Raw genomic sequence first — 16,290 nt, 5'->3', positions numbered from 1 at the left:
ATTTACAGAATTTGAAATCACTGAAAATAAACAGATTGAACGAGGAGTGTAAGTTTGTGATAATCAAGAGTATTCAGTGAGGGCAGACTACGTAATATATGATTTTTTATAGGAGGAATTGTCAAGAAACAAAACGCCACAGCACGGATAAGAAATTATCTAGTAGATGATATTAAGTGGAATACAATATGATACAAAATTAAAAGAATGTGGAAAAAGAGGAGAGTATGGAAGATGCTTAGCTTGCATTGCAGGCGCTGCACACACACGTCAGAACACATCACGCTGCCGCTGTTGATGATGAAGATTAATTTATTACACTATTGTAGAGATAATTACTGTATTTTCCAGAAACATGTAACATATAGTGATATCCTTTGAGAGCTGTGGACGCCCTTATTCACTTCAGTAGTAGTTCGGTAAGAGGGATATCGAGAAAGACAAGAATAATGGCCACATTGCTGAGCGAATGAGCGACTGCCGACGCAGGGAAACCGTAGCACGCCTTAATCCTCTCGGTCAGGTAATCCCGTTAGTACTGGTGTTCTGGGTGCACGCTGCCAGTGCAGCAGCTGACGTTCACCCAGGTGGTGACAGCGATCCATTCGCTACTGCATTACCTCATATCGTACTCTGGATGAAAAGTGAAATTAAAAACATCAGACGAAATAAAGATCGTCATCGCGGATCACATGAGACGCAGCTTGTAACGAGCTAGTTTGAGGATACGTGTATTGCTCGCTGCCACGCAGGCAACTTGTAGTTAGCTGCTACAACTAAGCTGGCGCACGTCAATGTGCATCCTTTCTGAATTTTAAGATGTATTCTCATTTTGCTGTAAAGGAGAATAGTCGAAGTTGTAGCTAATAACATTTGCATAATTTTATGACTCAATACTAGACATTAAAAATTCGCAACAGATTACAAATATTCGTATTTTGGAGATCTATAATAATATGCCTGAAAATATAATACAATAGGTTAAGAGTACACGAAGAAACTAAAGAATGAGTAAAAAATTATACCTCTGTCAGAAACATCATTCGCTATAAACAGATCTCTACTAGTATCCTGAGACAATGGCTATACTTGGTCAGTTACCAGTCTGCTGATAAAAAAAGCTGTGATAAACAACCTGCAACTACTTAGTCACTGGAAAGCCGAAAAAGGTTTTCTGAAGTCGTGAATTCCCTGCCATCTGTATTATCTTCCTATAGAGCATGTCATGCGTAAATGCCGTAAATCACTAATAATTATAACTCTCAGTTTCTTTGACTCTTGACATGTCATATATCTTCTATCTTCGACGCTGATCCTTCATCGTGGATTCCTCGTTACACAGGGTATGAATGAATATTTAGAGATAGTTATTGCTTGTACAGACGAAAAGAGAGGAGATCGCCTTTACTCTAGGGAGAGAGCTGTTAATTGTATGATACATGTCTTTCAGGGTGGCTCCATTGCGCTTCACTTGGTTCTTCTGAAAATCAGACCACTACTGATATTAAGGATGTCGTCGCCTTCGTTTCCCTTTATCCAACATCAGGCTAGGTTGGGGCATTTAAGGTACTTTTCCACATCTCTGTCTTTCCACCATTCTTCTCGTGTAACTGTTTAGTTCGAAAACAGATAACATCTTCTGAAACTCGTCTTTATTGAGTAGGTTCATCTTGCTCTAGGTCTTCCTCTTGCCCTTTTATTCAAACCTGGACACCATAATTCGTTTTGGTGTTCTTCTATATTCCATTCATTGACATGTCCAAACAACTTTAACCTGTTCTTCTCAATTTGCTCATTAAGCTTTTCCACTCCACTTTCAGTCCCAACACCTTCATTTCTCACTATGTCTCTTTTTCCTGAAACATCTTAGGAATTTCACTTCACTGATCTGGATTCTGCTCCCTTCTCCTCTTATCACTATCCAGGTCTCCGATGCGTAAGTCTACATGAGCTTTAAGTACGTATTATACAACACTTCCTTACACTTCATTTGCACCTCCCTTTCTCGTACTAAGCCGCTCACTTACTGGTAAAATGCATTGCCCTGTTGCATCTTCCGCCAACTGCTGTCTCCATTGTTGTATTTTCCATCACTCTTCGTACATATTAAAAATTGTCCACAATTTCAATAACCTTTTATTTAATTTTAGTTATTCCTTTTCCTTCTCTGCCTCTTCCGTTTACCACCAGTCTTGCACCTCTCCATACTGCATTTCATTTTTTTTTCGTTTAAGATTCTATTTGTTCATGTACTTCATTACTGTTTGTTCCCCACGTCACAATATCGTCGGAAAATAACATCTCCCATTCTCTACGAATTTCTTTTGTGTCTTTCACAATTTCATCTATCACTGTGACAAATAATAATTGCTACACACTTCCTAATGTCAACCCCGTAACAGTCCTAAACCTAACAGTTCTTTCAACGTGGGTCTAGATATAGCTGAAGCTTTTGTCGTACATTGCTTGAAGACTTTCAATTGTTTGTTTTCTAACTCTCCTTCTCTTCAAGGTTTCCCAAACCATTTCTCTAGGAACACTTTCTTTAATATTCACTAAGTCACGAAACGTCATCAACAGCTATTTTCCAAGCACCTATGCCTTTCCACCAACTGTCTCGTAGTACAAATTGGATTCACTGTTGATCTACCAACTCGAAAGCCCTACTGCTCCTCTTCCAACTGACTTCCCTCAGTGTTCTTTCAGTATCCTCGCCATTATTTTGCTACTTGTTATCCTTCGAAAGTTATCACATACTTTTCTGTCTCCCTTCTTCAACACGGAATTTATTTACTCCTTTCTCCATTATCCAAGCGCTCATTTCTGAGCACATATTCCTCTAGCCACCTATATAACCAATATAGCCTAGTAGGTCTCCACACTTATCTCATTTAACTTAGATGCGTTTCCTGTTTCATTTTTTTCAGTGATAAGTCTACTAACTATCTAACGTCTTTCTCTTCTTCCAGATCCAGATCCTCGTGCCATACTGGTACTCCCTTTTCAGTGCTGTTTTTCCAAATTTAGTAGTTTTCCACGGCTCTCTTTCCATCGTTTCCTTATTTTCTGCGATTACGTTACTAGCTCACTTTTCTCCCCTTTCTCTAGTTTTTTGTAATTAATTTCCTTCCTCTTACTCCTTTTAATTCCATGTCGGATACTTTTAGCCCCGTAACATTCTTTTCTAACTAGCGTGTGAATTCATCCCAGCTCTCTCCCTTTCCCTCCGCTCCACTTCTATCTCTTAGCTAGGTTGCAAACACATTCCCTGAGAGCAGCGAAGATTTTTAGGTATTACACTATTTAACTGGAAGCAAGAAAAAATGTCATTTTTGATTCCACAGCTCCTTCTCGGATTTATGCAATTGTTTTGTCACTGACTTTTTTTACATCAGTAGTCATATAGAAATAAAACCATAGTAGTTCCATTTAAAACAACAAAGCTGATTATCGTGTTCCCTCTTACCATTTATCTAGGGACCGACTGTTTACACGATTACCGGAGATATGTTGACACGAAGATATGCAGACAGCGGGTTTTGTCGTAGATTTGCGGTTACCGAGTTCCAGTTAATCTGGGCAACCATCCCTTCCTCGAGCAGTGTTCGCAAATCTATGCTGCGAAGGCGTCGTGTCCGCATCTTTCCCGACACCGCCAGTACAAAAGAAGCTTCCACAAGATTAATATCTTTAACGACACTATAATGTTAGGCCTTTAGTATATCGAAGTCACTAAGACACTACCAACAGTTACGTTACTCCAAGGGCGGGCTGAAAAGTAATTTTTCGTGTGAAAATTCAGAAACCTTTTTAAATAAAATGAACTTTATTCACATTCTACACCTTTATGAGTATGTCTACATTTTTGTTTCTCAACATAATCATCCTAGCGGCAAAGACGTTTCTCCCTACGGGTGACCAGTTTGTTGGTACCGTCACTGTGGAATGTTCGAATTTGTACACAGAGCCACAGCCTCACCTCTGCTTGCACAGCTTCATCACCATCAAACTCAAGTCCTTGTTGGTGTTCTTTAACTCTCAGTTCTATCACACACGTTGAGGGTAGCAGCACCGTTTCCTTGATTATAAATACAAATAACACAGTGTATCACATTTCTGATGTCGATACAATCATCATCTTATTCAGCTTTTACTATTCTATGGGTTTCAGTTGGAGGCACGTTTTCTATGTCGAAACTCGATTGCCGCATGGTCTGTCTCACGCACGGACATAGTTACTTTACATACGGCCATGTCAAACGCTACAATTCGGGTACCTCTAGCGGCAGTGGGTTGCAACTTGCTCCAGCTGAGCGGGAGAGTCGACCTAGTGTCATGTATGATAGGTAATATCTCAACCATTATTACGAACTGAAAAAATTCGGAAGCATTAGTTTTCAGCACGCCCACGTAGTTTTACTCGGTAACGCGATTTCAGGACGCCTAGATGTCAAAGAACGATTAATCAGTTGTTTATGCTTCATTATATATGACTGTCAAAAAACCAGGAAACAAAAATTAATACGTACTTGAATGGTTTATAAAAAAAAAAAACGTACTCCGTGTTAATCTGCTCACTAGAGTCTGACTTTCTTGTGGCTTACGAAAAATGTTTCGGGACAGAATAGACAATGGGGTTAATGTTTAGTGCTGCAGCATCAGCAAATGCCAGTAGCATAATTATGACTTTTCGCTACTGTGAAACACATCTCCTTTAATGAACAACTGCTCAAAGCTCTTATAGTAGGCGTTTTAGAACCCATGTTTACTAGACGTTTTTGCTTCTGGTGGCCGTTCTGACATATTCCTGAATACTGATAATATGTCCTCAGACACCCTGTATGAACAAATGGATATAAAAATCTTAACATATAAATATTTAGAATTAAATGAGCACGTAACTAAGCGTTGCTGCAGCTGGATGTCAGACTCCTTAATCATCCGTGATAATTTCGTAACACGGACTAATAGTTTTTTGTATAATGGTTGGAAGTGGAAGCACTTTTCCGTCACTGAAATGTAGACTAATGCTGTGACTTCATTCGACAAGCTAAAATGGTGCTTCCATTTTTAAAAGGAAAGCAATGTCCCATAAAATCATTTATAAACCACACTCCAAATGTTAATTATTATTCCATATATTTAAGTTACCTAAGATCTTGTGTATTAAAGTAGTATTGAAAAAACTCTGAGAAACCAGGTATCTGTTTCGATTTACATGTGTAATATGAAAATATGCATGAAGGTACGTACTACTATTTCAGGCATATTCTGAGGCCAACAATGCTTTATGCTTCTTAACACACTAGAAAACAGGGACCACTATTTGAACAATTTGCTTTCTTTAAGTCAAATAGCATCATATCCAGCATTTGCTTCAGAAGCAAAGTAAGCATAAGAATTTGTGTTTTCACCAGAGCGACGTTCATACAGCTCTTGAGGTGTGGGGGAAGAGGGCAAATCTCCAAACACCGCTAACACACAGTAGCTGAGGACTTGGTGTTGTTTGGGTTTCTATTTATTCCTAACTTCTGTAAGTCTGTCTTCTCCTTTGCCTTTCCTCCTCCTCCTGCTCCTCCTCCATCAATCTGCTACTTTTCCCTGTATCCATCTCCCCTTACCCAATCTGAGTCCATCTCACCCTCCCCCCTCTTTCTGTACATCTCCACCTCTCCCTTCTCTCTATCCATCTCCTCCTGTCCCTCTCTCTCTCCATTTCCTTCTCGCCTCTCTCAATGTCCATTTCCTGCTCCTTTAACTCTGTCCGTGTTCTCCTCTCCCCTATCTCTATCCATCTCTTCCATCTTCTTCTCTTTCTGCATCTTCTCCTCCTCCCTCTGCCCATAGCCGCATTTCTCCATTTCTCCTCTCTCTCTCTCTCTCTCTCTCTCTCTCTCTCTCTCTCTCTCTCTCTCACACACACATACATACATACACATGCCATATCCACCTCTTCCCTTTCACCCATCCCCGTCTCTCAGTCCATCTCCTCCTCTGCAATATCTGTGTTCATCTCCTCGTACCCCCTCCTATCACAACGTTGTATCAACCATATTCCGATTTAAGGCTGGTGGTTCCTACTCCCACACTATTTCTTCCGGATAGGAAATACAAATAGTATGTGTACCAAGTTTGGCTGAAGTCAATCCATTGGGTTGGGGGGAGCGTCTCCTCTTGGCTTTGCCTACGTAAGCACATGTCACGTACATTTAATATATTTCACACATATTTGTACATATAGTTCACCAGTATCTCCAGCGAATGTCACCCTGCGGTTTCAAGCAGAACAATGTTTATTACATCACATCTCCTGAACTATGGGTCATACAATGATACTATTTTGCACGTAAATGCAGCAGTATACATGGATCGTGTCTGAGAAATGTGTTGCGAATAAAGCTAGTAGCAAAGCAGTAATGAATTTGAACGTCGTGTATGATGCTGCAGTTTTTCACGCATTTCTGTGTTTATGGCGGCGTGTGCCCAGACCTATGTATCATATAATGATACAGTTTCGCAGGTACATTCAGTGAGCATATATGTGAGCATATTCTGCAAAATGTGTGGTGAGTACAGTTAGTAGTAAAGAAGTAATAATCTAGAACGTCGTCCCTAATGCAGCAGTTTTCCTGCAGGAAAAGTGAAAGCGTAATAATAGTAAACTTTTTTCCTTTAATCTTTTTGTGAGAGTTGTCAGCAAGAAAACTTTTAGTAATGGTTTGAAGTAATGTGAGGAAAGTTTGTTGCAACTCACTAAGTGCTGTCATTCTCAAATACTGGTTGACTGAAGTAAGAGCGTTCACACATCATGGGCTACACTTATTTTCCACTCTCGCCCCTTTGATAAGTATGTGGTTCTTATCCCCATAGCGATTCTTTACAGATAGTAAGTGATGCATGTACCAAGTTTGGCTGAATTTGGTCTAGTGGTTTAGAAGGATATGCAAAACATAAATACGTACATACATTTTTTATAATATGTATGGACTACGAGCACCCTCAAAATATGAAAAGTCTGTCTGAAGCATTTGCGTTCCTTATTGTTATAATCTGCTTTGCGTGTTCCTCTGCAGCACACACAGTCCTATATGTGTTATAGACATCCTCATATCCACACTAGACTGCTGTTCCTTATGCTGTGACTTATCAATGTACACGTTTATCCACTGCTTCAGAGACTATGCAATAGCACCGATAAAAAAGCAGATGGTGTTTTGGTTTTCAGTATCGTTTCGGTTCTACCTGTAGGCATCTTCAGAGACGTTGATGCGGCCGGGCTGGCCCGTGGTCTCGGTACGGCTGGTCAGGTTGACGGTGTTGCCGAAGAGGCAGTAGCGCGGCATGCGGTGGCCGATCACGCCAGTCACCACCTCCCCGGAGTGGATGCCGATCGTGATTTGCTGCCGGCACAAACACCATTGCCATTAAGAAGAGCTGCGAGGATTCTGAGTAGCAAAACATTATAAAGCGGACGATATATTATACATTTACTTAAAAGATCACACTTGTCACTCTGCAGCAGTTTAAATGCTATAGGACGGGTATATGGCGGACCCGTGACCCTTCTCCGACGACGTAAATAATAACGCTGTGTACGCGTATGTTTTATGGATCAGCACAATAAGACGAAGTTTGATTCCATGTAGAAGCAGTTGTGCCCAACGACTGTAACTATTTCAAGTAGTAATCAGTCGCAAAGAGAGTTTATTGTATATTGCGATTTCATTCATTATGTGGTTATTTTCACTGTTAAAAGACAAATAAAAAATAGTTGCAATAAAACTTCCTGGCGGATTAAAACTGTGTGCCGGACCGAGACTCGAACTCGGGACCTTTGCCTTTCACGGGCAAGTACTCTACCAAGCGAGCTACCCAAGCACGACTCACGCCCCGCCCTCAAAGGTTTACTTTTGCCAGTATCTCGTCTCTTACCTTGCAAACTTTTCAGAAGCTCTCCTGCGAACCTTGCAGAACTAGAACTCCTGAAAGAAAGAATATAGAGGAGATTTGGCTTAGCCACAGCCTAGGGGATGTTTCCAGAACGAGATTTTCACTCTGCAGCGGAGTGTGCGCTGATATGAAACTTCCTGGTAGATTAAATCTATGTGGCGAACCGAGACTCGAACTCGGGACCTTTGCCTCTCGCGGGCAAGTGCTCTACCAACTGAGCTACCCAAGCACGACTCACGCCCCACCCTCACAGGTTTACTTCTGCCAGTATCTCGTCTCCTACCTTCCAAACTTTTCAGAAGCTCTCCTGCGAACCTTGCAGAACTAGCACTCCTGAAGGAAAGGATAAAGCGGATTTTCAACCTGCAGCGGAGTGTGCGCTGATATGAAACGTCCTGGCAGATTAAAACTGTGTGCCGGACCGAGACAGTTGCGATAAGTTAACATGCATTCCTTATCAGATGTGCAGTTTTATACATTCTAAATGTGAATCAGCCATAAAAAACCAATTATAGATACACAAAGTCACAAATTGACTATTTATGTCAAACTTTGAGTTCACAATTAGGCCGCTGTTTATAGTTACAACACATCTAGCTTCAGTGTACATCATACCAACCTACAGCGCCCTCTTTAAATGTGTGATGCGTTGACAACATCTATTAACTTATTTTACAATTCATATGTTTTACCATTCTACTTAGCCTTTTATTCTCCTTCAAAACTTGGGTACATACAACAATAAGGTGGTTTTAACTAAAAAGGGAGAATGTAACTAAAAACTGTGACAGACGTTTTACATTTATAAATGATGGTAATTTTGAGAACTAACCAGTGAAACAGGTTATTGTCGCACAATTTAGAAATGGATATGATTTAAAAAATACTAAACATGTTGTTCAAAATACCTCAGTAAGTAAAATTGTTTTATTAAAACCGTGTTACTTACTAAGTACACTTGCAGGAATTGGCGTCGAAAAGCCAGACTTTGCAGTTCCGTTAAATGACGAGGAATGGTGTGGAAAGGTAGCCTATCTGACTGACATTTTTTCGCCATTCAAATTACGTATGCAAGGAAAACAAGAAAATTGCTGTCACTTGATAAACTCACCGGATTCTTAAAAAAAAAACCTCGGAATATGGAGATGACACGAGATGTCTTCTCTTACTTTCGAGGTAGATCGAGGTAGATCCACATGGTATCATGACCTACCAACTCGTTTTGAGTCATCTCATGATTCTTGAGAACAACATGGCAAAAAATTTTCCCTTTATGACTGTCGACATATATGACTGTGCGCACCCACTCAGGAGCCATCACCAACCTTTGACTGGAGGAAGAAGATTAGCTGGCAGAACTTCAGACAGACTGAACACTCCACTTGAAATATGGTGAACTATTACTTATCAAGTTTTCGATGTTAACAAAGAAAGATTACCATGTAATAGCAGTGAAAGCAGTTCACAGCTGTCGCATTCTTCGACCACCTATTTGTAGGAGCTGGGATTTTCGGCACTAACTAACATAAAAAGCAACAAACGTGAGCATCTTCTCTCAGTTGAGCAAGAAATGCGCCCGTGTTTCCCTACAATTCCACCACGAATTGAACTTCTGCCTAAGAAACGACAGGCTCAAATTTCTCATTGGTAACTCAAACGTATAAGGCAAAAACCAATAAATGTCCTGAAAATAAGTTTCAGATCTGGAATATTACGTCCTATTCTGTTGTTACCTTTTAAATTAAACTATTCAGTGAAACTATTTCAACTGCTTTTATTAGCAATATCATAAACCCTTAGAAATGTCGGGGAACAACTAGCAATATCACGGCACTGTACTGCGCCTCGGCACATCGGTTAAGAGCCACTGGTCTAGAGCAGTGATTCCAAATCTGTGTTCCGGGGGAAGTGAATAAGTGCTGCTCGAAAAACTATTGTTGACATGGTGTTTTATTCGACAGTTTGACGATACTAATTGAGTCGTGGCGGCTGGCGCTAGGGTGTTCAATATACATTGCTGATATCGATATTTGGCTGTCCTGCTATTTTTGACTGCTCCCTCGGCGGGTTTTTCGGGTGAACGTATGACGAGTGAGTCTCCGGTCGGCGTTCAACGAGCCAACTTGTGGTGAAAACAAGCCCGCGTCCCTAGCCGTGGTGCATGGGCCTCGCCGTGCTCGCCGCCCTTGTCTTCTGGTGCAAGCCGGACGTACGGAGCCGATCATTGGGCGCCTTGACTTGCAAAATTGTGGAGGGTTCTTCGTCTCGCGCTGAACAGCTTCCCAGCTCGTAATTTGCAAGCTCTAAGTTACGTATGAATTTTATTCGGTGTTTAACTAAGAAGATTGTTGAAACTTATTGTGGCATGGGTATCTGCCGTAGATGATTCTAAACTTGGTTCCACAGTGGCTACTTTAAGGGTGCTGAAGTTCCTCATTCCGGTTTTGATCATCCGTGGAGTGTGTGTTTAAGTGGTTGTCATGCAAATTTTAACTTCCTTTAGGACATATTGTCCGCTTTGGGACTGGCTGCGGTCGTGTACGTGTCCGGCAGCCGTAGAGTTAATAGTTTAACCATTCGCCACGACATCATTTGGTTTGTTTATTTAATGTTGAAAATGCCTTAAGGCAACCGGAACTGATCTCTGAGTTTCCTGCTAATTTACTGGGTGTTCCGTTGCAATCTTTGTGCTGCAGGCCATTTGTTAAGACTGGTCGTTCCCTGACATCGGCGCGGTTTTGGTTTTTTGTCAGGACTGTTTATTGTGGGGCGGGTCGGATTATATATATACCACCTGCTAAGTGACCCTGTGCACAAGCCATGAGGAGTGAACGCTCGCATTGCCTGCCAGCCGTAGTGTTATTGCTTCCAAACACTGCTATAGGCCTTAACTCTGTTCTCTTAAGGTAAGTGCAATTTGGGAATCTTTCTGCGTCATTATGTCTATTAATTTAGTGAGGCCACCTTGTTAATGTTGGCGTTTGTTGGTTGAGTTATTAGTAGCCTTTCTTATTTAACACTTACGTTAATCATTTGCGTATATTTAATCATCGTGCAACTTATTGTTCCTGTGTGCAAATTTTGCGACCTTGGTTGGACCACGTTGTATTTTTAATATAAGCATGTTTCAATGGGGACCTTTATGCGGGCAGTTCAATTTCATTAAGCTTTAAGAAGTTGTGGTATTATGTGGCTGTGTAACTTTGGGTGGAAGTCTATAGTGTTATTAGTCTCTTGAGATTATCAATGATTTTGGTTGCGGATGCAAAATAATATGATTCTTATTCGTGTTCATGTAATTCAATCAAAGTGAAGATTTGTACATTGCATCAGTAAGAGGGCAAATGTCCAAATTGAAGTTTGTAATAAAGTCTGTAATGAGTCACATTAAAACCGTAAAACAATCACAAGCTTGTTCATCACCAGTGATCCCGGGCTTCCTGTTTCATTTAAATAACTGTGGTCTAGGGGTAGCGTCTTTGATTTATAATCAAAATCGTCTTCGGTCCAGGGTCGATCCCCGCCACTGCCTAAATTTTGATAAATAATCAGCATTGGCGGCCGAAGACTTCCGGCATAAGAAGTCAGCCTCATTCTGCCAACGGCCTTGTCAAAGAGGGCGGAGGAGCGGATAGAGGTTCAGGGCACTCTCTTGTCCTAGGGGTGGGAAATTGCCCCTAAAGGCGGAAGAATCAGCAATGATAAACGACATGAGGATGCAGAAGGCAATGGAAACCACTGCATTAAAGACACGTAACGTGTATCCACAGGACATGTGGCCTGTAGTTGAAGAAGTGTCATGATGATCTCTCCATTGGCAAAAGATTCCGGAATAGTCCCCCATTAGGATCTCTGGGAGGGGACTGCCAAGGGGGAGGTTACCATGAGAAAAAGATTGAATAATCAACGAAAGGATAATGTTCTGCGAGTCGGGGCGTGGAATGTCAGAAGCTTGAACGTGGTAGGGAAACTAGAAAATCTGAAAAGGGAAATGCAAAGGCTCAATCTAGATATAGTAGTGGTCAGTGAAGTGAAGTGGAAGGAAGACCAGGATTTCTGGTCAGATGAGTATCGGGTAATATCAACAGCAGCAGAAAATGATATAACAGGTGTAGGATTCGTTATGAATAGGAAGGTAGGGCAGAGGATGTGTTACTGTAAACAATTCAGTGACCGGGTTGTTCTAATCAGAATCGACAGCAGACCAACACCGACAACGATAGTTCAGCTATACTTGCAGACTTCGCAAGCTGAAGATGAACAGATAGAGAAAGTGTATGAGGATATTGAAAGCATAATGCAGTATGTAAAGGGGGACGAAAATCTAATAGTCATGGGCGACTGGAATGCAGTTGTAGGGGAAGGAGTAGAAGAAAAGGTTACAGGACAATATGGGCTTGGGACAAGGAATGAAAGAGGAGAAAGACTAATTGAGTTCTGTAACAAGTTTCAGCTAGTAATAGCGAATACCCTGTTCAAGAATCACAAGAGGAGGAGGTATACTTGGAAAAGGCCGGGAGATACGGGAAGATTTCAATTAGATTACATCATGATCAGACAGAGATTCCGAAATCAGATACTGGATTGTAAGGCGTACCACGGAGCAGATATAGACTCAGATCACAATATAGTAGTGATGAAGAGTAGGCTGTAGTTCAAGACATTAGTCAGGAAGAATCAATACGCTAAGAAGTGGGATACGGAAGTTCTAAGGAATGACGAGATACGTTTGAAGTTCTCTAACGCTATAGATACAGCAATAAGGAATAGTGCAGTAGGCAACACTGTTGAAGAGGAATGGACGTCTCTAAAAAGAGCCATCACAGAAGTTGGGATGGAAAACATAGGTACGAAGAAGGTAGCTGCGAAGAAACCATGGGTAACAGAAGAAATACTTCAGTTGATTGATGAAAGGAGGAAGTACAAACATGTTGCGGGAAAATCAGGAATACAGAAATACAAGTCGCTGAGGAATGGAATAAATAGGAAGTGCAGCGAAGCTAAGACGAAATGGCTGCAGGAAAAATGTGAAGTCATCGAAAACGGTATGATTGTCGGAAGGACAGACTCAGCATACAGGAAAGTCAAAACAACCTTTGGTGACATTAAAAGCAACGGTGGTAACATTAAGAGTGCAACGGGAATTCCACTGTTAAATGCAGAGATGAGAGCAGACAGGTGGAAAGAATACATTGAAAGCCTCTATGAGGGTGAAGATTTGTCTGATGTGATAGAAGAAGAAACAGCAGTCGATTTAGAAGAGATAGGAGATCCAGTATTAAAATCGGAATTTAAAAGAGCTTTGGAGGACTTATTTTCAAATAAGGCAGAAGGGATAGATAACATTCCATCAGAATTTCTAAAATCGTTAGGGGAAGTGGCAACAAAACGACTATTCACGTTGGTGTGTAGAATATATGAGTCTGGCGACATACCACCTGACTTTCGGAAAAGCATCATCCACCCAATTCCGAAGACGGCAAGAGCTGACAAGTGCGAGAATTATTGCACAATCAGCTTAACAGCTCATGCATTGAAACTGCTTACAAGAATAATATACAGAAGAATGGAAAAGAAAATGGAGAATGCGCTAGGTGATCAGTTTGGCTTTAGGACAAGTAAAGGCACGAGAGAGGCAATTCTGACGTTACGGCTAATAATGGAAGCAAGGCTAAAGAAAAATCAAGACACGTTCATAGGATTTGTCGACCTGGAACAAGCGTTCGACAATATAAAATGGTGCAAGCTGTTCAAGATTCTGAAAAAAGTAGGGGTAAGCTATAGGGAGAGACGGGTCATATACAATATGTACAACAACCAAGAGGGAATAATAAGAGTGTACGATCAAGAACGAAGTGCTCGTATTAAGAAGGGAGTAAGACAAGGCTGTAGCCTTTCGCCCCTACTCTTCAATCTGTACATCGAGGAAGCAATGATGCAAATAAAAGAAAGGTTCAGGAGTGGAATTAAAATACAAGGTGAAAGGATATCAATGATACGATTCGCTGATAACATTGCTATCCTGATTGATAGTGAAGAAGAATTAAATGATCTGCTGAACGGAATGAACAGTCTAATGAGTACACAGTATGGTTTGAGACTAAATCGGAGAAAGACGAAGGTAATGAGAAGTAGTAGGAATGAGAAATGCGAGAAACTTAACATCAGGATTGATGGTCACGACGTCGATGAAGTTAAGGAATTCTGCTACCTAGGCAATAAAATAACCAATGACCGACGGAGCAGGGAGGACATCAAAAGAGAAGTCTACTAATATCAAATACCGTCCTTAATTTGAGGAAGATATTTCTGACGATGTACGTCTGGAGTACAGAATTGTATGGTAGTGAAACATGGAATGTGGGAAAACCGGAACAGAAGAGAATCGAAGCATTTGAGATGTGGTGCTATAGACGAATTTGAAAATTAGGTGGACTGATAAGGTAAGGAATGAGGAGGTTCTATGCCAAATCGGAGAGGAAAGGATTATGTGGAAAACACTGATAAGGAGAAGGGACAGGATGATAGGACATCAGCTAAGGCATGAGGGAATGACTTCCATGGCACTAGAGGGAGCTGTAGAGGGCAAAAACTGTAGAGGAAGACAGAGATTGTAATACATCCAGCAAATAACTGAGGATGTATGTTTGTATGTTGCAAGTGCTACTCTGAGATGAAGAGGTTAGCACAGGAAAGGAATTCGTGGCGGGCCGCATGAAAAAAAAAAAAAAAAAAAAAAAAAAAAAGGTATTGAATTGGGTAGTACCTCGGTTCAATATTTATATTTTCGAAACTTTATTATGATTTCTTTATGATTTAACTCTGAATTAATGCTTGAATGCATCAATTTTTTCTCGTTTGTTAAAATTTTATTCACGTTCAAAGTAAACAAGATGTTTTATCGAAGTACTAGGATTCTCTAAATGGTCCGTCAGAGAAACAGTTTGGGAACCTCTCATCTTGTTTGTCCCGAGGTAGCGTGACAGAATCACTTGTATTTATACAGAAACGATGTGGTAAATACAGTAAACTGCCATTAGCGACTGATGATGACGCTTTAGCGTACAGGAAAGTGCCCTGGTGCAGTGTATCCTGTTTCAGTTCGAAAGTTGCATCAATCATTGCAAACTTCAAGTTGGGAAACAACCAGAAGTTGGCTGGGGCCAGATCCTGCGAATACGGCGAGTGATCGAGGCCTGTGATCCGTCTGCTGGCCTAAATCTCGCCCACAAATATTTGCTTTCTGGGCTGAGGCAGTCTCGTGGAGCAGCGACCATGAATCTGGTTCCGCTGTTTGGGTCGAATTCGACAAATCCTCGCCCACAAATACAAAACTTAACACACAACTCACTGCTCCACCACGATTTTCCGACGAATGTCAGACGGGTACTGTTACATTAGGGACCAGGACGCCTGATGCAACGACGCTTTGACCTTCTACTTAAATTATCCCAATGGCGCAGCTCGGCCTAAGATTCCATTTCAGTTTTGAAATCACACAAACGGTCCTAACAGAACTGCGACACACCGTGTAGGTGGGTACAGTGTGACTTGGATAGAATTTCCGTTTGTTGCGATGAATAACAACTTGCACTAAATGTGGAAAAATTTTGTGCAGATGAGTAGGAGAAGTATCTTGTTACGCTGGAATGTTGTGTTAGTGGTGTGATGCTTGACACAGTTACTGCTGTTAAATATCTAGGCGTAACGTTGCAAAGCAACATGAATTGCAGTTACGGCACTAGGTCGGTTGTAGGAAATGTGAACAATCGAATTCTGTTTACTGAGAGAACTCTAGGAAAGAAAATTGGAGTTCTTAGAGGGTAGAGGATGTTCTTTCCTCGAAACACTATTAAGAAAGCTCAGGGAACATGCTTCTGCGACAGACTGCAGAATGGCTCTCCCGCCACGGACGTGTATCTCGCGTAATGGCCGCGGAGTCAAGATAAATAATGGTTTATTCAGAAGTACATAGGTAGTCGTTTTTTCTTAGCTTCATTTGCAAGTGTAAAGGAAATAGAACGAATGACATTGGTACAAGGTACCATCCGCCGTCCATCGTACGGTGGCTTGGGGGTATGTATGTAGACGTAAAACATTCTTGATCAAGGTACCTTATCTTACGTGATGATACAAAGCGTCGTGATAAAAGCGTCATGTCTTCAACAGTGCCAGTAATATTATGAATGTGTAAAAGGAGGTAATATTTCGATAACATAAAACTTTCAATGGATATCCATTGGTTCCCAGGTCAGGCTGTTGGGCTTCATTTGAGCATACGGTTTATTCCGAAAATAATTTATGGCTGCGCACTTTGTGTAGCAGTTATATCTCTGCTCC

The 16,290-nt window shown here is 41.1% G+C and overlaps 1 protein-coding gene across 1 annotated transcript in view; it reads right to left on the bottom strand.

Moving 5' to 3' along the window:
- The window catches only part of LOC126281618 (guanylate cyclase soluble subunit beta-1), a 198,408-nt gene that overhangs the window by 19,255 nt on the left and 162,863 nt on the right, over nucleotides 1–16,290 (bottom strand). Inside the window, exon 13 of the mRNA XM_049980738.1 lies at nucleotides 7,243–7,400. Coding sequence (XP_049836695.1) covers nucleotides 7,243–7,400 — 158 coding nt within the window. The remainder of the gene's footprint in view (nucleotides 1–7,242; nucleotides 7,401–16,290) is intronic.

This window comes from Schistocerca gregaria, chromosome 7 (genome assembly GCF_023897955.1).
Source record: "Schistocerca gregaria isolate iqSchGreg1 chromosome 7, iqSchGreg1.2, whole genome shotgun sequence".
Taxonomy (NCBI): domain Eukaryota; kingdom Metazoa; phylum Arthropoda; class Insecta; order Orthoptera; family Acrididae; genus Schistocerca; species Schistocerca gregaria.
This window is presented reverse-complemented; position numbering and strand designations above follow the sequence as displayed.